Source organism: Gracilinanus agilis, chromosome 3, assembly GCF_016433145.1.
Source record: "Gracilinanus agilis isolate LMUSP501 chromosome 3, AgileGrace, whole genome shotgun sequence".
Lineage (NCBI taxonomy): Eukaryota > Metazoa > Chordata > Mammalia > Didelphimorphia > Didelphidae > Gracilinanus > Gracilinanus agilis.
In genome coordinates this window covers 91,008,273-91,030,614 of record NC_058132.1, presented here as the reverse complement: position 1 = coordinate 91,030,614, position 22,342 = coordinate 91,008,273, and the positions used below count along the sequence as shown (strand labels likewise).

Below are 22,342 nucleotides of genomic sequence, written 5' to 3'. Positions count from 1 at the left end.
AGGGGGCAACTGGGTAGCTCAATGGATTGAGAGCCAGGCCTAGAGATGGGAGGTCCTGGGTTCAAATCTGCCCTCAGATACTTCCCAGCTGTGTGACCCTGGGCAAGCTACTTAACCCCCATTGCCTAGCCCTTACCACTTTTCTGCCTTGGAGCCAATACACAGTATTGGTAAGGGTTTTTAAAAAAATAAAGAATTTGAATCAGTACCTAGTGATCCTGGTTCCATGATTATGGTCAATCTTCTTACTCTTCTTAAATTTCATTTTCCTCATCTATAAAACAACGATTTTCATATCCTAACCCAGACAGGCTGACAGTGTCAAATATCCAATAATTGCTAGTCTGTATGTAGGGGAGTGATATCTTGATTATGATATATGGATCATTATGTTGCATGGTCTGTCTTAGTTAGTGAGATTGGGAGTACCTGTATTCTTGGAGAAGTCCTTAGCCAGCTTCCAAAAGACAGTGGAGTGATTCAGGACTGATTGTCTTTCTTGGCAGAACCTACCTATACACTGAGCAGGCAGTCAATTAACTAATAATCATTTAGTAAGTACTTGCTATGAGCCAGGCACTGTCCCAAGGGTAGGGAATTTGGATGAAGAATCAAACAAGGAGAATAAGAAAGAGTAGTCAGACACCTCAGAGAACTAGGAAAGAGAATTGTCATGAACACCTAGGGAAAATCAAATGATATATCATAGGGGAGTCATGGGCCTCTTTGTAAGTAGAATTCAGGAGCCAAAAGGCAGGGAGAGGCCAAATATTAGGGAAAATGGGGAAAATTGAGTGGATAATCTGTTGCAAAGGAAAGGATGGACTGAAATCAAAGGTGCATATAGAAGGGTTTCCCTTACCAAAGAATAGGTCCACCTCTTCATAAGGAAAAAAGATAAAGGAGATAATGGGAGAAGACATCAGATTTATTTGAGGTGAGGAGGGAGAAAGAGGGACCTATGTCCAAGGATTCAATCAGCTGAATGGGTAAGGAAAAGGCAGGGGGAGGGGAGTGCTGTTGGAGGCTTGAGAGGCATAAAAATGTTTGTAATAGACTACTGTAGAACAAAAAATAAATTAGAGATATGAAAGGATTGCCTTTCTGCAGTGAGAGCCCTGTTGAGGTTATGTAAGAAATATGTAATGGACCAGGTTAATATGGATTGATCACTTTCTTCAGATTCCTTTAGCAGCACATGAAAAGAAACAAAAGGGGCAACCAACGGTGGTGGGAGAAATTCAAGGTTGGGGTTTAACAAGGCATGATCCCTGCCATGCTCCAAATACCAATAGAAGGACAATGGGACAATCTTTGTTAACATCAGTTAACCTTTTAATAAAGGCTGACCAAACTCCTTCTTGTAGACTATTAATTCGTTTTTCTTTTTCAGAGATGTGATGGTTCCCATCATGGCAGTCCATGACAGTTTAAAGGCTATGAAGTTCATCTTGGACAAAATGACTGGTACTTCTTGGAGCCTTTTCCAAGACCCCCTTCCCCCAATTTGGTGGATCCAAGGACACACTAACTTGAAATAAACTCAACTGACAAAATTAAATATGCATCAAATAATAACATTGTCACACAGTGTACAGAAGGGTATAATGCTGACTTAAAGATCATAAAAACATCATAGACAGTGTCCTAGATATAAAAAAAAATGTAGAAATGTTAGGAAAGCCTCCCTCATTTTACTGATGAGGACACAGAGAAGCAGAAAGAGTTTAGATGATTTGCTGAAAATCCTAGGTAAATGGCAGAACTAGATTCAAACTCAGTCTCTCTCTTTCTGAGCTGTCTCCAAGGCTTTTTCTACTTCACTATACTGTCTTCATTTATTGTCTAAGTGAATTCATAGGTAGGCAAGAATTCCAGAGAGTGTGGTATTTACAGCTTCTCACACTGATTTTTTTTTTTGGAGGGGGGAGTAGCAAGGGACAATTTTCTATAGCACCTTTCTTATTGACCTTTGGGGGTAGCTTTTTTTTTTTTAATCCTTACCTTTTTTCTTAGAATTGATATAAGTATTGCTGCTAAAGCAGAAGAGCTTTAAGGTATAAGCAATTGGAGTTAGGTGACTTGTCCAGGGTCACATAGCTGGGAAATGTCTGAGGCCATATTTTAAAACCAGGACCTCCTTTCTCTATCCTGGTTCTCTATCCACTGAGCCACCTAGCTGCTTCTAAGAAAAGATTTAATGCAACACTGAAAGAAAAAAATAATGAAAGGTTTTAAAAACTAGATGATATAGTGGATAAAGTGGGGGGCCTAGAGTCAGGAAGATATCTTCCTGATCTCAGATCTGGCACAGTATTGGTTCTAAGACAGAAGGTAAGGTGTTTTTTTTTTTTTAAACAACAATAATGGCTTGTAAAGAAACAACAACAAAGAAAACCCTTGCCTACAAAACTGCCTTTCCATCAAGTCTGGAGAAGCCTGAAGTAGCTCCTCTTGCCCAGCGTTTTTATCACTTAGAGAAGTGATTTTTTAGGACATAATTTCTCATTTTATATGGATTTTTTAAGACCAAACACTACTGGCCTGCAGATAATTTCTTCCCTCTAAATACCACTGGGCTGAATTCCTTTCTGTGGCTGATCTACACCTCAGCCATTGTGGCACTCTCAGCCTCCCAACCTGTTGATTGATTGATAGTTGTTACAGCAGCGATCATTTTTTCATAGGGATTGGGGAAACCTTCTAATAGTAGCCATTGAATGGTTAAAGATGTCTAGTTGTTAGACCATCAAACTATAGTGAAATAATTGTAGCTCCTATTTTTCAGAGGGTTTGGGGGAAGCACTTTTAAGGCTTGTGTTTGTTGAATGATTAACGGGCAATCTAGTGCCTAGCATAGTGCCAGGCACATAGTAGGCCTTAATAAATGCTTATTGGTTTGACTAGATTTGATTTAACAGTACAAGAGTAATTGGGTCTCTGGGGGTGCTGGTGATGGCCCCATAGCTTGTTGGTGCTTACCAATGGAAGTGGGACAGCGTGGGAAGAATGGAGAAACCCTGGATGCAGATTCAGGTCTTGAGAACCAGATTCAGGGTTGGTCTTACAAGAATGCAGAGATTTGAGGCAGGTGGTGACAGATTGCTGGTCTTAGTATACGTAACACCTGAATTCCAATCTTGCTTAAGACTGTAGGTATAAGAACCTGAGCAAGTTATTTAAATTATTTAACCTCATTCAGTCTCTTTCCCCATCTGTAAAATGGGTATAATAACACCAATCTCCCAGGGTTGTTGTTAGGTTCTAATGAAATCACATGTGTAAAGAGCCTTTAGCAAACCTCAAAGTGCTTTGGAAATGTTCGTTGTTATTATTATTATTATTATTATTATTATGACTGTGTCTGGGAAAGACATAGGGCAAATGTGCCAGTACTAGGTATGAAAGGCTGCTGACCTTTATTAAAAGATACGCAAATTTAGCCTTTCAGATTCTTTCTATTGCCTCAGGTGTCTAGGCTTTGGGGTAGCTCATTTCCTAAATCTAAATCCTATCGCCCACACCAGAAACCCAGCTAGCTAACATTGGTACCTGGTCCAGGACTCTTCCTCAGCCTGGGGAAGTCATTCCTTCTCTGTTTGTCTCTCTAGGACCTTCCTTCTTGATGCCATGACTTCGTTGCCTGGCCCATGTAACTTTCCTGCCCCGGGGACTGTCTCCTGAGGATGCTTTGGCTCCCTTCTGGTAGATGGTCCAGAGATCAGAAAAAGTGAATCCTGGGCCCTGGTAGGCTTACTCAGAAGACTGCTGGTATCTTGTTGTCAGCTCTTCCAGAAATATATGGACATTCAATAAAAATATCTCCGTTGCCAAGAAGACTGAAGCCTCCCTCTGTTTACACTTAGTAAGTATTTAGGAGACTGGTATGATCAAGAAAGTAGCAAGGGAATAAACTCTCTTCATTGTTTCCGAGGTATGAATACTTTGTTGTCTCAGAAAGTTCTCTCAGCTTTAAAGTAACTAAATGAGACTCTCAGTCTAGAGCTGCTAGGGTAACCTTAAGCCCTGGGAAGTGGTCTTTGGTGAGGATGGACAAAGATTTTTTCCATCGAGCTACTTATTACGAAGTTGTGAGTTCATATCTTTCTAACTGGTTGGATTGAGAAAGGAGAGATCCCTGGGGAACGCACTGTATAAAAAGCCCCCAACCGGCTCAGTTTGAGAGATCCCTGCTCAGAATGTAGGTTCCAGCTGCAGCTGTGCTCCTGATTTCTAGAAAGACAACAAAGGTAAGTTTCCTCCTGGGGAAATGATCTTATGAAAATTGAGGGATGACCTGTTATGGGGACTTAAAGTCAATTAGAGGTAAAGGGTTTGAATCAGTCCGTGTGACGTGGTTGTAGCTCCATGACCAAGGTTTTTTACCTACTCTGCCCAAGACTCAGTTTCATTATCTGTGAAATAGAGATTTGAATACCTGTAATATCCTAACTCACAACTCTGTAAGTATTCAAATGGGGATAATAGAGCCTGGCTGTTTGTCCTGAGGTTAGCCTGATTTTAGCATTAGATTCGTCACAGAGGGGAAAGGGAGTAAAAGGGTGATGGGAAAGGTCTGGTCCAGAAAGTGGGATATTTGAGCTGAATCTTGAATGAAGCCATAAAGGTTGGTGGGTAGAGGTGAGGAAGGGAGAGTCTTCTAGGTTTCAGGGGAAAAGGCACAGGGCAGACCTCTTTACATATCCAAATCAGTTGCCACATCCTGTCATTTCTACTTTTACATAGGGAGACAGACCTTCATCCTATCATGCCTAGACCATTTAGCTTTCTGAAGAAGAGAACCTAGCGCTGAAATGCTGCAGTGTCAAGATCTATTACTACTGCCCTGTCTCTTATAGTTTCTTTGTCAGAAGGGAAAGTGGACCCACAGGGAAATACAATTTTGCACTTAATATCACCTGCCTTAAAAAGCAAACTAAACATTTTTTGTTTGTGGTTCAAAAAGTTACAGTATTATGCATTTTCTTTCCTTTCTCTTTCTGTATCTTATTTTACAGCATCCTTTATCCGTAAACATAACCACTGTTTGTATTTCCCTTAAATAGTTTGCTAATTGATAAAAAACACACTTTCTTATCTTTTCCCATTGCCATCTCTCCTTCACTCGGCTACCAAACTGATCTTACCAAGTTCAGTTATGATCAAGTCACCTCTCTCCCATATACAATAAACTCCGATGGCTCCCTACTACCTCCAAGAAGAAGTCTTTGCCTTTTAAAATTAGCCCTTCATAACCTGGCCCCTTCTTATACATATTTCCAGTCTTCTAATGTTCTTATCCCCTTTATGAACTCTACCATGCAGCAATAATGGTCTTCTTGCTATTTTCCCCACAAGACACTACATTGCCTAATTCCCATGCTTTTTCACTGTCTCCCATGACTCGAATGCCCTTTCCTGTCTCTTGGCTTCTTTCAAAATTCAGCTCAAATCCTACCTTCTGCAGGAAGCCTTTCTCTTCTCTATCTACCCCTTCCCCAACCCTGGCTCTGAGATTACTTCCCATTTACAAAGGTGAGGTCTTGAGGGCAGTGACTATGTTTTGTTTTTGTTTTTGTTTTTTTAACCCTTGTACTTCGGTGTATTGTCTCATAGGTGGAAGATTGGTAAGGGTGGGCAATGGGGGTCAAGTGACTTGCCCAGGGTCACACAGCTGGGAAGTGGCTGAGGCCGGGTTTGAACCTAGGACCTCCTGTCTCTAGGCCTGACTCTCACTCCACTGAGCTACCCAGTTGCCCCCAGTGACTATGTTTGTGCCTTTTTTGTACCCTTAGCATCTTAGCTCAATGTCTGGTGAGATAGTTAGTGATTAATAACAGCTTTATTGACTATCTCTTCCCTCTTCCAGCTCTCTCCTCTATTTTCTCCTTATATTTATTGTATCCTTACCCCAGCTGTGTGTGTTTGGTTCGTCTTCCACCTTTCTTTGCTTAGAGCAAAGTGAAGTTCATGATAAATATTCCGACTCCTTCTTCCCCTAGGTAGGTGGAACACTGAATAGAGCTCAGGGAGAATGAATAAGACTTGAAGTTCAATTCAGGCCTCAAATACTAGCTGTATTTATACCCTGTATATGTATGTATATACCCTGAGCAAGTAACTAAACCTCTATCTGCCTTAGTTTCCTCAAATGAAAAATGGGATGAATAATAATAGCACCTTGCTCCAAAGGCTATTGTGGAACATGGAGCAACATGATATTTCTAAAGTTCTTAAGGCAGTCTCTGCCACATAGTAGGAGCTTAATAAATACTCTTTCCTCCTCTACTCACCTTCAGGTTTATATACTTTAATACACTCTAATTATGTGAAAGAATAAAATCCTATCCATTCGTTTTTTTCCCTTTTCCCTCCATTTTCCCCCCACTTGAAACCAGTGGTAAAGAACAAAACTATCCCCAGTCCCTATGTTAGTCTTTTTATTCCTTTGGGACCCTTAAAGTTAAAGATCCTGAAATGGCCCTTTTCTAACTCTGCAAGAATACAAAAGCCCTTCATTGAGGAAGCCAGGTGGCACAGGAGACAGAGAGCAAGGTGTGGCACCAGGAAGATATCAGTAACACAAGAAAAAGAAATTGAGGGAATAAATACAGTTAAAGAGGATGATATGATGTTTCATTTAGACAATCCCTTTCACAGATAACATGATGTTTATTTAGAGATCACTAGGCAGTCAACTAAAAAATTAATTGATTTTCTTTGCAGAGAAGCTGAAGTCAAGGATCCAGACAGTCACATTTCAAGCTGTTGCTGCCGCTACTAACTAGACAAGATGATGCTGAGCACCAAAGGAGAAGAAGGCTTTGTGGTGAAGGTCCGGGGCTTGCCATGGTCATGCTCAGCCAGTGACGTCCAACAATTCTTCTCAGAATGCAAAATTCAAAATGGAGCAGCAGGCATTCATTTCATCTATACCAGAGAGGGCAGACCAAGAGGAGAGGCATTCGTTGAACTCGAATCTGAAGATGAAGTCACATTGGCATTGAAAAAAGATAGAGAAACTATGGGACACAGATATGTGGAAGTATTCAAGTCAAACTACATTGAGATGGACTGGGTGTTGAAGCATACTGCTCCGAATAGTCTCAACACTGCCAGAGATGGCTTCGTGCGCCTTAGAGGTCTCCCGTTTGGGTGTAATAAGGAAGAAATTGTTCAGTTTTTTTCAGGGCTGGAAATCATGCCAAATGGGATAACGTTGCTAGTGGATTTCCAAGGGAGGGACACTGGTGAAGCCTTTGTGCAGTTCGCTTCACAGGAAATAGCTGAAAAGGCTCTAAAGAAACACATGGAAAAAATAGGGCACCGATACATTGAGATCTTCAAGAGCAGCCAGGCAGAAGTTCAGACACATTATGATCCTCCTCGAAAGCTGATGGCTAAGCAGCATTCAGATTCTTATGACAGGCCCCAGGCTGGCAGAGACTATAACGCTCTTGGGAGAGGAGTCGGGTTTGCAGGAATGAGATGTGGTACCCATGAAGATGGATGCAGATGCTATGATGACAATTGCTTTGGAAGATACCATAATTACTCCTCGGAGATGTCCGGTTACAGCTACAGAGATAGCAGGCCTACCTTCCACCAGAGTCCTGCAGGCCATTACGTGCACATGAGAGGATTACCTTACAAAGCTACTGAAAATGATATCTGTGATTTTTTCTTACCACTCAAACCAAGAAGAACATACATTGAAATTGGATCTGATGGCAGAGTGACCGGAGAAGCCGATGTTGAATTTGCTACTCACGAAGATGCTGTGGCAGCTATGTCTAAAGACAAAGTAAACATGCAGCACAGATACATAGAGCTCTTCTTGAATTCCACAACAGAAGCAGACAGCAGTGCTTATGATCCCCAGATGAGAGGAGGCATGAGTTTGCTAAACCAGTCTACTTACGGCAACCCGTCTAGCCAGGAGCTGAATGAGGGCTATGGAGCAGTCTCTGAAGGTCATATCAGCATGAACAAATATGACCAAGTGTTACAGGAAAACTTCAGCAATTTTTCAACCACCCATTGCACAGAGAACCAAGGAGAGGGGAGTGGTGAATAACAGCTACAACAATTGACTCTTTGTCAACTTTTTACTAAAGAAAAACAAGCTTATGATTTATGCTTATTGTTAGTGAAATAAAGATTATTTTTTAAAACTTTAGGTATGATTTATTTCATACACAGGAAAACATTCATTCAATAAGCAAGCTAGTAAAGATTATGATAATTTTTCAAGGTAGTTATATTGCATGAAAGCATATAAATATTGAGATTAAAGCATTCTTGGTTCTGTTAAATGTTGCTCTTAATGCCAGACCACCAGGAATGCTGAAATGCATTTTAGGAAATAGGTTTTTGAAAAATAGTTACATGTAAATGAAATTTTGTTATAAAGATTTTCCCCTCAGTTTGTTGCTTTCCTTCTAATTTTGGTTACATTGATTTTGTTTGTATAAACCCTTTTTAATTTGATGTAATCAAAATCATTCATTTTACATTTTGTAATATTCTCTATCTATTTCTTGGTCTTAAATTCCTTCCTTTCCTACAGATCTGACAGGTATACTATTCTATGTTCACCTAATTTATTCATGATTACATTCCCTATATTTAAGTAATTTACCTATTTTGAATTTATCTTGGTATAAGGTGTGAGATGTTTATCTAGACCTGATTTTTTCCATACTGTTTTCCAATTTTCCTAACAGTTTTTATCAAATAGTGAGTTCTTGTACCAAAATCTGGGATCTTTGGGTTTATCATACACTATCTTGCTGAGGTTATTTACCCCTCGTCTATTCCATTGATCCATCCTTCTGCCTCTTAGCCAGTACCATATGGTTTTGATGATCACTGCTTTATAGTACAGTTTAAGATCTGATACTGCTAGGCACCCCCATCCTTCACATTTTTTTCATTATTTCCCTTGATATTCTTGATCTTTTGTTCTTCCAGATAAACTTTGTTTTAATTTTTTCTAATTCTATAAAAAAGTTTTTTGGAAGTTTGATAGGTTTGGCAATGAATAAGTAAATTAATTTGGATAGGATTGTCATTTTTATTATATTAGCTCATCCTACCCATGAGCAAGTAATGCTTTTCCAATTATTTAGATCAAGTTTTAATTGTGTGACAAGTGTTTTGTAGTTGTGATCATATAATTCCTGTGTTTGTCTTGGTAGATAGATTCCTAAATATTTTATATTGCCTGGAGCAGTGATGGGCAAACTTTTTAAGGAGGGGACCAAAGGAAAGGAAATGCTCATCTGTCAATCTGGTTCTAAGGCAACTCTTTCGAAGTTTCATTGTAATATATCCTACTCATTGTATTCATCAGATTAGGAATAATGTCGCTGGCCAGATAGAATATTTCAGGGGGCCCGTATCTGGCAGGCCAGGTTGTAGTTTGCCCATCACTGGTCTAGAGTGATTTTAAATGGAGTTTCTCTTTCTAACTCCTACTGCTGAGTTTTGTTGGAAATATATAGAAATGCTGATGAGTTATGGGGGCTTATCTTGTACCCTGCAACTTTGCTAAAGTTGTTAATTATTTCCACTAGCCTTTTAGCTGATTTTCTAGGATTCTTTAAATATACCATCATATCATCTGCAAAGAGTGATAGTTTAGTTTCCTCATTGCCCACTTTAATCCCTTCAATTTCTTTTTCTTCTCTAATTGCTATTGTTTCTAGTACAATGTTAAGTAATAGCGGTGAAAATGGGGATCCTTGTTTTACTCCTGATCTTATTGGGAAGGCATCTAACTTGTCCCTATTGCAGATGATGCTTGCTGATTGTTTTAAATATATACTGTTTATTATTTTGAGGAAAGGCCCTTCTATTCTTATACTTTCTAGTGTTTTCAATAGGAATAGGTGTTGCATTTTGTCAAAGGCTTTTTGTGCATCTATTGAGATAATCACGATTTCTGTTGGTTTGCTTTTTGATACGGTCAATTTTGTGCATGGTTTTCCTAATATTAAACCATCCTTGTATTCCTAGTATAAATCCCACCTGGTCATAGTGAATAATCCTTGTGATAACTTCCTGGAGTCTTTTTGCTAGTATTTAAGATTTTTGCATCTATGTTCATTAAGAAGATTGGGATGTAGTTTTCTTTCCCTGTTTTTGGTCCGCTTGGCTTTGGAATCAGCACCATATTTGTGTCATAAAAAGAATTTGGTAAGATTCCTTCTTTGCTTATTTTGTCAAATAATTAGTATAGTATTGAGATTAGTTGTTCTTTAGATATTTGGTAGAATTCAGTTGTGAATCCATCTGGCCCTGGGGATTTTTTCTTAGGAAGTTCCTTGATGGCTTGTTCAATTTCTTTTTCTGAGATAGGATTATTTAAGTATTCTATTTCCTCTTCTGTTAATCTAGGCAATTTATATTTTTGTAAATATTCACCCATTTCACCTAGATTTCCATATAATTGGGCAAAATAGTTTTTAATAATTACCTTAATTTCCTCTTTATTAGAGGTGAGGTCTCCCTTTTCATCTTTGATACTGTTAATTTGATTTTCTTCTTTTTTTATTAGATTAATCAGTACTTTATCTATTTTGTTTTTTCAAAGTACCAGCTCCTAGTATTATTTATTAGTTCAATAGTTCCTTTTACTTTCAATTTTATTAATTTCTCCCTTAATTTTTAGGATTTCCAATTTGGTTTTTATCTGGGGATTTTTAATTTGTTCTTTTTTCTAATTTTTAAAGTTGCAAGCCCAATTCATTGATCTACTCCCTCTCGTTTAATTTGTAGAATTCTTAGTTTTGAATTCTTTCCCCTTCCCCCTTACCTAAGAAGGTGAGCAATTTGCTATAAATTATATACGTATGGTCATACAAAATATAATTCGACACCACCCACATTGGAAAAGAAATCAAGGTTGTGAAGAGTCAGACATGATTGAAACAAGCACAACAAAACAGACCCCAACAAAGAAAAAGAAGTCTAAAAAATATACTTTGATCGACGGTCAGTCTCCATCATAGAAATTTTCATCATGTCTTTCAGAATTTTCTTGTATCACTGGATTGCTGAGAATAACCTAGTTATTCATAGTAGATCATCACACAGTTACTGTGTATAAGGTTCCTCTGATTCGGTTCAGTCAACTTTCCATTGCTTCATATAAATTTTTCCTGGTTTCTCTAAAACAGTGGTTCCCAAACTTTTTTGGCCTTTCCAGAAAAAAAATATTACTTAGCCCCCTGGAAATTAATTTTTTAAAAATTTTGATAGCAATTAATAGGAAAGATAAATGTACCTGTGGCCATCATTGCCCTCCTGCATCGCTGCAGCACCCACCAGGGGGCAGCAGTGCCCACTTTGGGAATCACTGCTCTAAAACCATGTTGTTCATCATTTCCTATTCCTACAACTGCATTCTATCATAATCATATAACACAGCTTATTCAGACATCCCCCAATTGCTGGGAATCCATTCATTTTCCAATTTTTTACAACAACAAAAAGAGCTGCTAATGTTTTTGTTTCATATAGGTCTTTTTCCTTTTTTAAAAAATATCTTTGGGACACAGACCTAGTAGAGGTATTGATGAATCAAAGGATATCCTTTGAGCATAATTCCCAATTGTTCTCCAAAATGGTTCGATCTATTACGATTAAAATGATCTGAAGAGCCTCGTTTTTGGTTAAGAATATATTTAATTCATTATATTAGGTTTATTGGTTAGGTCAGCATCATAATTAACAAATTAATATAGGTCTCCATGGCTCTTTTGGGGACCAGGGATGACCCAAGCAGTGTCAGGCAACCCAATAAATGGATTTTAAGGAGCTAATTATTCAGCCTCTCCTTTGAACATCCCAAGATAGGCTAAATAAGAGGTAGTCTATTAAACTATCTATCCTTCCCCAAACTGACAGGTGAAGTTTTGCACATAGACCAGAAAAGCCCTTCTCCTCTTCACTTATTAACCAAATTCTGTTAAATTTCTCAAGGACAAAAAAAATACAAAGAGTACACTAGATGATATCTCTGACCCAGAGCCTTGACAGAGGAATACATGGTAATTTCTCCCAATATAAAGGAATTAATACATTATACAAAAAATAAATTCACATAGATCATTTCACAACTCTACCAACAATCTGTAAGAGTCCCAATTTTTCCATATCCCCTCCAACAATAGACATGAATTAAAAAAAAAAACTATTGGATTCAAAAGGGAAATGTTGGATATGCTCTAGTTCAGTGATGGGTAAACTACAGCCTGTGGGCCAGATGTGGGTGGGGGACCTGAAATGTTCTATCTGGCCCTCGGACATTATTCCTAATCTGACGAATACAATGAGTAGGATACAATACAATGAAACTTTGAAAAGAGTTGCCTTAGAAACAGGCTGACAGATGAGCATTTCCTTTCCTTTGGTCCCCTCTTTAAAAAGTTTGCTCATCACTGCTCTAGTTTATTTCCTTTGCTGTCCTATAAGGCATATGCATTTTAAAAAGTCAATTAGGCCAATTTTGAGAAATAATATGGATACTTTAGGATTTTGATCTTGGTGTTTATATTAAATTTTGAGCCATTGATTTAAATCTTTCACTATTTATTTTGGGAATGTTATATCAAGTGAAATGTGAAATAAGCCTTTCAAAATTAATTGAAGGGATAGTTCCAAGTTGGCAGAGTAAATTCAGTAATCCAGCCAATTCTTTGTTCTCATAAAACTTTTTTCCCCCACTAACAAAATGATGAGATCTGATTGGATGGTGCAGAATCCAGTTGAAGAAGGAGCTGGCTATGCTTGTCTGTAATACCTATGAGTGTCATCCTGAAGAATTTATCAGTTCTCTCATTTAAGGGAAATTCTTGTCTTCATAATAACGTAAAGCTATCTGAGTACTAATTTAAAGGTGATTTTTGAGGTTAAAAGAAATTACCACTGTTTTATCTGAGAGAAGAAAAAATGATGATTTGCTTAGCAGAACAGTAGAGGAATCTTAAAAGCAGTCATTGGCAGAGAAGCAGTGTTTTGTGGAGCAGAATATTCATGAAGGAAAAGAACATATCAATGCCTACAGTTTAGAGTTTGAAGTCCTGTCACATGAGACTTCCTCACTTACGTGAGCTAGAGTTCTCTGTGTATGCTCCCTTTCTCCCACATCTAGAGAAGGAGAATGTTACTCAAGATAATAATGTGTGGACTGTGATATAGTGATCATTATTGTATTTCCCTTATTTTGTGAAACTGTGATGTTATAATTATTCTTGAAATGTTTCATGTCTGAGCTAATGGTATGATTATGACTAATTTGATATAACTAGGAAATACACCAGTGGGCCTCTGGGACTACAACCGTGAGTAGCCCTACCTCCTCATCCTACTCCACACACATACAGGCAAATAGGACCAAAAAAGAGACTGACTCCAGTACCTTGTCTCTGTCCAAGGTCCTGCCCACTTTCCCTAATTGAGGTAGGTTTTTAAAGACTATTTTATGACAAAATAAAGGGCAAGAATAATCCAAAATGATAAAAAAAAAATATTATGAAAGTGTAAATAACAAGCACAGACCAAACTTAGACTCCCGACTCTCCTCCTTTGCAGAGGTAGACAGATCATGGTTGTGATACATTGAATACTTCTGCATATTTTTCTAATGAATTGATTAGTTTCCTAATCTTCATAAATACGATTCATAAATCTTCATAAATACTATTTGTTATATGAAATGGTTCTCTAGGAGAGGATGAGGGAGAAATACTGGGAGAAATACTGATGATGGAAAAATAAAGGATCATAAAAATTTTATTTTAAAAAACTATCCTAGTACATAGCATTGTTTAATATTTTTCTGTATATGTCAGACAATATTTTAGAATATGAATTATCATGCAAATCTCTGCCAATTCTGCTTATTCGAATGCTAGAAAAAGATGAAGAATGATGAGAGTTATATGTATAGAAGGGGAGAAGATATTAAATTGCGGGATTTCATGTACCCAATTTGGGTGCACTGGTACAACTGACTAAGGATTATAGTCACATATTTAATTTGAAGTATAGTGCCTCAGAGGTGAGAAAGAGAATACTATTCAGGGTCTCAGACATTTATTAGCTGTGTGAACCTGGGCAAATCACTTAATCTCTACTTCATTTCCCTCAATTGTAATAAAATGGGGATAATAGTCACCTCCATCACCTTCCTCCTAGGATGACTGTGAAAATCAAATGATCTAAGTAAAGTACTTAGCAGAGTGCCAGGTACATAGTATCTCATTAACAAATACTTGTATCTTTTCTTCCTTTCATTTCTTTTTTTCCTGAGATGACAATGGATAAGAAGCTCTAGCTTATTTCCACAGTTGACATTAGCCATTTTTTTACAGGGGAGCAGTGAAAAAGAAAACTTCCTTTGAGGGAAGAACCAGTTTAAAAAATCAAATCTCCACTAATTTTTAAAATTTTAATAAATATATTTTTAAATAATTTATTTCATTTGTAAAACTGTATATTTCAAAGCATTCTTCTGAGAATAAGTCCTTTGGCTTCACCAGAATGTCAGAGAGGTTCATGCAAAAAATGGTTAAGAATCCATTCAATATTAATAGAGGATACAGGCCTTTCCTTGACCATGATAAGAGACATGCTCTTTTTTACTGGAATACAGGCATTTGACCCATTATTCCTAGTCCTAACCTTGGTCAGATGTGAAATCTCTCTTACTGAGAGAGGGGGTTCAGTCTCATAGCTCTCCTCTTTGAAGAAGATCTCCTGCTATAGAAAGTGTTCCTGTTGCCTGCTGAGGATCCTAGACCTCATTTCCAGTCAGCTCTTCAGAGATCTAAGAGGGAAGGAATTACCTGGCAGCCACATGAGAAATCTGAGCTCATTTATCACTTCATGTCTGTATGTGGAAGAAGAGAGAAGCTGTGTTATTGGGAAGGAGCCAGGTCTCAGTGAGTACAAGAGGATGTGGCTAGATCAATGGTGATCAAGGATAAGGTATGCAAGGGTGAAAGCATGATTATCTTTGAACATTGAGTTGAGGGAAGACTATCACATACCATATATGACCCCTTCTTTGAAAAACTTAAAAAAAACACTCATTCCTACTTAGCTTGTATGTTTTCATTGCATTCCATCCTGACCTATTTGTGTGTACTTAAACACTCATCCAAAGTTAGCTATGTCCCTTTGTTGTCCATAGGGGAATTGGACTCTGACCCACCACTTGCCTAGGTTGCTTGGCCTCCTGGAAGGATTAGGTCAGCTTCCTAAATAATGCAGGAATGGATTCATCTACTTCAATTCGACTTTATTCTCTAACCTATTTCATTTATCCAGTCTACTTCAAAGGTTCAAATGAAATCTTGTGTAAAAGACTTTTAGCAAACTCAAATTGGAGAAACTTCTGGTCAGCACAAGAAATATACCATCAATATTTTGGAATGGATCAGGATGCAAGTTTCACAAAGTAGAGAGAAATGTGGGCACTGTTCTGTTCAGGACCTGCTGACTTTTTTTTGGCTGCCAATATCAGGCAAACATCACCATTCCATAATCTTGATAATCCAATTTAATTATGAACATCACAAAAACCATTGAAATCCTGTTAACACTTGACATTTCGCATTTCCCCCATTTTTTTATTAAGAAGCTTTTTGCCCCAATGGCCAAAAAAAACAACATAGGACATAATTTTTAGCCAAAATCTATTGTGAGTATCTTGACATCATATCTATGAAGACATTAAGAAACAGAAAAAGAACTTATAAGAACAAATAAAAAGCCAAAGAAATGCAATAAAGAATATCAACATTACTAACATCAAATCTTTTTGCATTTTTTGTAGCCTGTCCCCAATGTCCCTATATTGAATTTCAGATTTCAGATGAGCTATGTGGTTGTTTTATCTTCAAAAATATCTTCTCTTGGACATCCTGGAATAGGTCTCTTCTCTAGTAGATTTTCTTTGGTTCCAAATTATTTTTAGAGATTCCTTAACTGTTCTTGATAAAGTCTTTTATAAAACAGATCTCAATAAACATTAGTACAGTTTTTCAAACTTTACTTCTTCTATAACTAGTTGAGATGGTAAAAACAATCTAAAACCTTGTGGTTCTGATCTTATTAACAATACAATATAGTTAAAATTCAGAGCTTTTAGGTTTTTTATATGTCCATTAGACACTGAACACTCAGAATTATCTAACCTGTTGTTTTCTCAAAACTTTCCCTTTCAATTCCTTTAGGAGAATCAGATGCTATTGGGGTCAAATCCTATGTATAAAAACATAATCAATAACACTTTTTGCAAATACATTTTTCTACTCTCATGTTCAATGATTATACAAATGAATTTACTTACAAGAGACTGATTGTACTCCAACTAAAATAAAATACTTGGGGTGCTATGAAGATATACATAAGAAAGGAATTTGCAACTGTATACAGAGAACACTATACACCAAATGGGTTGCCTGTAGTAAAACACATTCAGGGACGGCTGGGTAGTTCAGTGGATTGAGAGCCAGGCCTAGAGACTGGAGGTCTTAGGTTCAAATCCGGCCTCAGACACTTCCCAGCTGTGTGACCCTGGGCAAGTCACTTGACCCCCATTGCCTACCCTTACAACTCTTCCACCTATAAGTCAATACGCAGAAGTTAAGGGTTTAAAATTAAAAAAAAAAAAAACAAACACATTCAGATGGAACTAATCTTATACATGACTATGTGTTAATTGGCAGATAACAAATCCAAATACTAACTTACTTGAGTTGTTTGGGATATGGAATGACTACCCATTCAGATTGAAAACAGCCTATATATTTGCATTGGCTCATATCATCTATTAACAACTAGCTCAGATTATAGAAATTTGGTACAAAGGGAAAAAGCACAGAAAGGATTAAAATAGCATTAAACTCATTCCCTTTGGGAATAAGCTTTAAAGGCACAGAGGGATTCATCACATGTACTATCAGCATCCTTAACTTGGTTAGGCTTTAGGTAAGAATCACAGTTGACAATCAATCATGCAATAGCAATTCCAGCCAAACTCAGGAATAATCAGATGGGAACATACCTATTTAAAAGGAAATAATAAAATTGTTCAAGTAAATTGGAAGGGATTCCAATAGGCTGTCCCTTTAGTTTTTCCCAGATAAGGACTTCTACCTATAACAGTTAAGGGTCACACTCCTGAGCAACTTCTGATTTTTTTCTTTGATGGTGGATAAATGACTTAATGGTCCATCAACTATATCTGAATTCAAAATTCAAAATAATATTAATTGCTGTCCCAAGAGCTTTTACCTCAAATGGCAAATTTCACTAACTATAGCTTAGGGTTGAATGCAATTAAGCTTAATCTCATGGAATAAACAATAAAATAATAAAAGTTTAATAGGACTCATACACATCTAAGAGATTTCACTTAATTGTCTTCTTTTTCATCTTAAACTCATCCTGATATAAAAATCAGTCTTTAAAAATCATTTCTATGCAAATTAAAACAACTCTGAAGTACCACCTTAAACCTAGCCAATGACCAATATGACATCAAAAAAAAGTGATAAATGTTAGAGGGGGATGCAGCAAAATTGGGACACTAATACATTGCTGGTAGAGTGGTGAATTGGTCCAACCATTCTGGAAAGCAATTTGGAACTATGCCCAAAGGGTTTTAAAAGAATGCCTACCCTTTGACCCAGCCATACTACTGTTGGGTCTGTACCCCAAAGAGATAATAAGGAAAAAGATTTCTACAAAAAATATTTATAGCAGCACTTTTTTTATGGTGGCAGAAAATTGGAAAATGAGGGGATGCCCTTCAACTGGGGAATGACTGAACAAATTGTGGTATCAGATGGTGATAGAATATTATTGTGCTGAAAGGAATAATGAACTGGAGGAATTCCATGTGAACTGGAAAGACCTCCAGGAACTGATGCAGAGTGAAAGGAGCAGAGCCAGAAGAACATTATACACAGAGACTGATACACTGTGGTAAAATCGAATGTAACTGACTTCTCTACTAGCAGCAATGCAATGACCCAGGACAATTCTGAAGGACTTATGAGAAAGAATGCTATCTACTTCCAGAAAAAGAATGCAGTAGGGATGAAGAAGAAAGCATATGATCAATCACATGATTTGATGGGGATATGATTGGGTCTTGATGTTAAAGGTTAGCTCTACTGCAAATATGAATAACATGGAAATAGGTTTTGAAGGATCATATGAGTATAACCCAGTGCAACTGCTTGTCAGCTTTTGGAGGGGGAAGAAGAGGGGAAGGGAACCATAAATTATGTAACCATGGAAAAATATTCTAAATTTAAAAAAATCATTTCTCTATCATAAACAGATGCACATTCTCATTAATCCAGGTTCATGGTTTAGAAATTCCATAATCCAAGCAAGCTCTTTTCCTAGAGCTAGTGACTTTGCTCACACAAATGAAAAACTTACAGATAAAGGAATTCTGCAAGGTTTTTCCTTTCAGCTTTTACACACAATGATTACCAATTTTTCTTTCTTTTCTCTTTCTGTAGCTAGGAAGAGAACAGTTTTTAAAATTCAAATGAATAAATGACAAAAAGGATAACAGTTTACAAATTAACCTTAGCTCATACTTATTTTAGCACTTAAAAACATTCAAACTTTTTATCCTCAAACCTACAGTTCAAAACAAATGAAAACTTTCTTTCTGCCTCAACCCCTCTGTTCTTACTTAATTAGAAATGACACATTACATTTCCCACAATGGGCTTTAAATAAAAGCTAGGTGGCCTAGTGGATTGAGAGCCAGGCCTAGACATTGGAGGTCCTAGGTTCAAATCCGGCTTCAGATACTTTCCAGCTGTGTGAATCTAGAAGCCCCCCCCAAGCTTCTAGCTTGTAGCCTAGTAAGATTTGATGACCCCTCAGTTTAGTTAACTTGAAGGTGAAAGCCTCCTGTTTGACCTTGACTCCTAAGAGTCTGTCCCTGAGGGAAAGTCCAGCTTCAGAAGGCTCAGACTAACCATAAACTTTAAAGTATTTTAGGTGAGAGGGCTAATCCCACCAGGTGTTAGGTAACTCTTTTGTCCCTTTAGTTCAGGGGTCCCACAATATGGCTCTTTCTGCAGGAGCCATAAAGTCAATTTTTTTCAGGCGCTGTTACAGGAGCGGCACTGTGAGCTCTGTACGGCTCTCATGAAATTACATTTTAAAAAATGTGGCTTTTATGGCTCTCACAGCCAAAAAGGTTGCCGACACCTGCTTTAGTCCAACATACTTTACCAAGGTGGCCCAGTCCTTTGCTGGAACCTTCTCTTTTGTGTCCACTGTAGAGCATCAGCCTCTCTCTGTTATTCCTGTCTGGGACTCCTCATTTTCCTTTGTTACCATTGTAAAGCTAATCAACTATATTCTCCCATCCTCAGTCCCTAGGTTCCCCTAGAAAGGTGTTTGAGCTTCCCACTTTAATGGCTCTTCAGAGTTGTCAATCTAGCTCTGTTGGCTCTTCCAGAGATCAGTGACCAGAGCAATGAGTTTCTGGGTTTTGCATGAGTATGTAGTATTCAGCTCTTTGTGGAGGCCTAATTTAGCACTAAACCCCTTTCCTTAATTAAAGAGTGATTTTTTCCTGACTATTTAATAGTTCTGTGTTTTTTTCCTAGTGAACACTGGGCATATCATTTAACTCTCACTGCCCAGCCCTTAGTACTCTTCTGCCTTGGAACCAATACTTAGTACTGCTTCTAAGACAGAAAGTAAGGATTTAACAAAATAAAATGAAGTAAAAGAAAAAGAAAAAGGGGGAATGTCCAACAGCCAGGTCTCTTGAGTTAACAAAAGCTTAGGAAAGATCAATGACCTGGGTCTAGCAAACTCCAAAAATTCAATTAGCTACTTAAATCCCCTATACAGGACAATTCCTAAGCTTGGGGAGGCCACTCTTGCCTATCCCTGCAATAATTATTATTGGGTGTTTTTTGTTCTTTTTTTTTTTAATTCTCACCTTCTGTCTTGCAACCCCATATAAAGTAAGATAATGTGGACTTAGACAGCTGGTGCTGGGTGCCCAGTGTGAAAGGCAATTCTTGGTTCTCTTTGAGTTCACACTTGTGAAAAGGGAATCCTTTATTCTCTTTGCCTAGTTGGAGTTAAAACTTTGGTTAACAATAACTTAAGTACCCCTCCTTGATATCTCCCTAGATTGTGAAGACAGGATTAACTCTTCTTTGTCTACCTTTTGATTGAATCAACACGGGCTTGAACTAGGTGGAGGAGCTCACAAAACACTTGGTGAATTCACACTCTACTTGTGTTAGGTGAGAAACCAGTAAGATAATGGGAGAGCTCCACCCTTTTTTACTAACTCAAAAAGCCAAAAACTTTTGAATTCTTTTAAGAGTTCACACACTCAAAAATGTGTGAATCCAAAGGGAACAACTCAGACAATTTGGAAACTGTGATTGGCCCCTGTGAAAAGGGGCAGGGCCAGGAAACCACCATAAAAGCCATGAAAATCCCTGAGCAGTCAGTGTGGTGAAGTTGACTCTAGTGGAGAGTGTCTCCTGGAGATAGTCTTTGAGGGAACTTCACTGGACACTGAGGCTTGGATTCTGACTTCTGGACTACTTCCTTGGGTGAGTGAAAAGGGCTGACTTCTTTCCTAGTTTCCTAAGAGACTAGCTTCACTTTTGGAGGGCCTCATAGTTACTCACTACTGACCCTTCTGGTTGAGGATTAGTATAGGTATCTTTTCTAACCTCTCTCACACTTTTCTACTTTATTGTTTCCCCTCTAATTTGGTAAGTAAACTTCTAACTTGAGATACAATAATTCATTATACGTTCATTCTTCCCTCTGCAGGCCCAAGGGGTGAAATAGAAATCCCTGAGACTCAGCTCAGAGCTGTGGCTGGCAGAGTTGCATCTTCCCAGCTCCCTGGCTGCTTCCTCCTACCCATCTTGCTCTTGCTCTCTCCTCTCTCCCCAGCTGAGCTTTGTACAGCATCATGGCAAACATCAGCCCCAGCTTCTGGATTGGAGATGATGAAGCAGGCTATGACTTGGACTGTTTTTGCATCCCGAAGCATTATGCTCAAGATCTGGAAAAAGTCTTGATCCCTCATGGGCTCATCATGGACAGGACTGAACGCCTGGCACAAGACGTGCTGAAGGAGATGGGAGGCAGCCCCATTGTGGCCCTCTGTGTCCTCAAGGGGGCCTATAAGTTCTTTGCTGATTTGCTGAATTCTATGGAGACCCTGAACAGGAACAGAGACCAGTCCATCCCCGTGACTGTGGATTTCATCAGACTGAGCAGCTACTGTAATGACCAGTCCACAGGGACAGTCACAGTGATGGGGGGAGCTGATCTCTCCAGCCTAACTGGCAAGAATGTCTTGATTGTGGAAGATATCATTGACACGGGGAAAACCATGCAGACTTTGCTTTCCCTGGTGGAGCAGCATCAGCCAAAGGTGGTGAGAGTAGCCAGCCTGCTGGTGAAAAGGAGCCCTCAAAGTGGGGGATACAGACCAGACTTTGTGGGCTTTGAAATTCCAGACAGATACGTGGTGGGATATGCCTTTGACTACAATGACTACTTCAGGGACTTAAACCATATCTGTACCCTGAGTGAGACTGCCAGAGACAAGCATGCCTTGTGTAGAGAAGCTCTGAAACACCCTGGGGAGACCCAACCATGAGACATCTGGACACCCAGCTAAATTTGTCCCCTGTTTCAGCTCTTGTGAGCATGTGCTTATTAAAGCTTTTTGCATCCACAGAACTCTGTCTTGTGTGTTTTATCCTTTAGGAATGTGATTGGAACTACACAGCTTAAAAGAGACATGACTTCTCCTGGGGAGAAGGGATGGACTTGCTGTGTTTGATTTAGGAATGGGAAATGACTGAAGCCACACTGACTGCTGAACAAATGGAAAGAGTTAAGAGAATTGTGAATGTGATAGATTCAAGAATATGAGGATATGTTGATTGTTAAATAGGTGATTTCATGAAAAGAGAGATTGAGTTTTGGCTGTAAACACCTTTTCTTGGTCAAAAGAATTTCAATATTTGTTCCACTTCTGTTACAGAACACAAGAGATTTGATTATTTTCTGTTACCTTCATCTATCTCCTGGATTTACACAGTCATTTCAAGAACTTTGGCAACTGTTGCTAAGGGGGGGGATTAAAATGGAAGTAAAAAGTTTATTTACTGAGATATAGAAAGAAAAGCACCCCCACCCCACATTCCACTGAGCTGTCTCAGTCTTCTGGATTATTTCCTTTCTATGCACAAAGTCAAGAGTCATTTTCTTTTTTAAGATGAATTGTCTCTGAAAC

At 38.3% G+C, this 22,342-nt stretch overlaps 2 protein-coding genes across 2 annotated transcripts; both read left to right on the top strand.

The window, feature by feature from the left end:
- The first annotated feature begins 6,730 nt into the window (after window positions 1-6,730).
- LOC123238762 (heterogeneous nuclear ribonucleoprotein H-like) lies at window positions 6,731-8,077 on the top strand. Its single transcript, XM_044665967.1, has one exon. It carries the CDS (start codon window positions 6,794-6,796, stop codon window positions 8,075-8,077), a length of 1,284 nt encoding a protein of 427 aa, XP_044521902.1. The 5' UTR covers window positions 6,731-6,793.
- A 12,927-nt stretch (window positions 8,078-21,004) lies between these two features.
- LOC123241197 (hypoxanthine-guanine phosphoribosyltransferase-like) lies at window positions 21,005-21,700 on the top strand. The gene has a single exon (XM_044668900.1). It carries the CDS (start codon window positions 21,005-21,007, stop codon window positions 21,698-21,700), a length of 696 nt encoding a protein of 231 aa, XP_044524835.1.
- The last annotated feature ends 642 nt before the right edge of the window (window positions 21,701-22,342 follow it).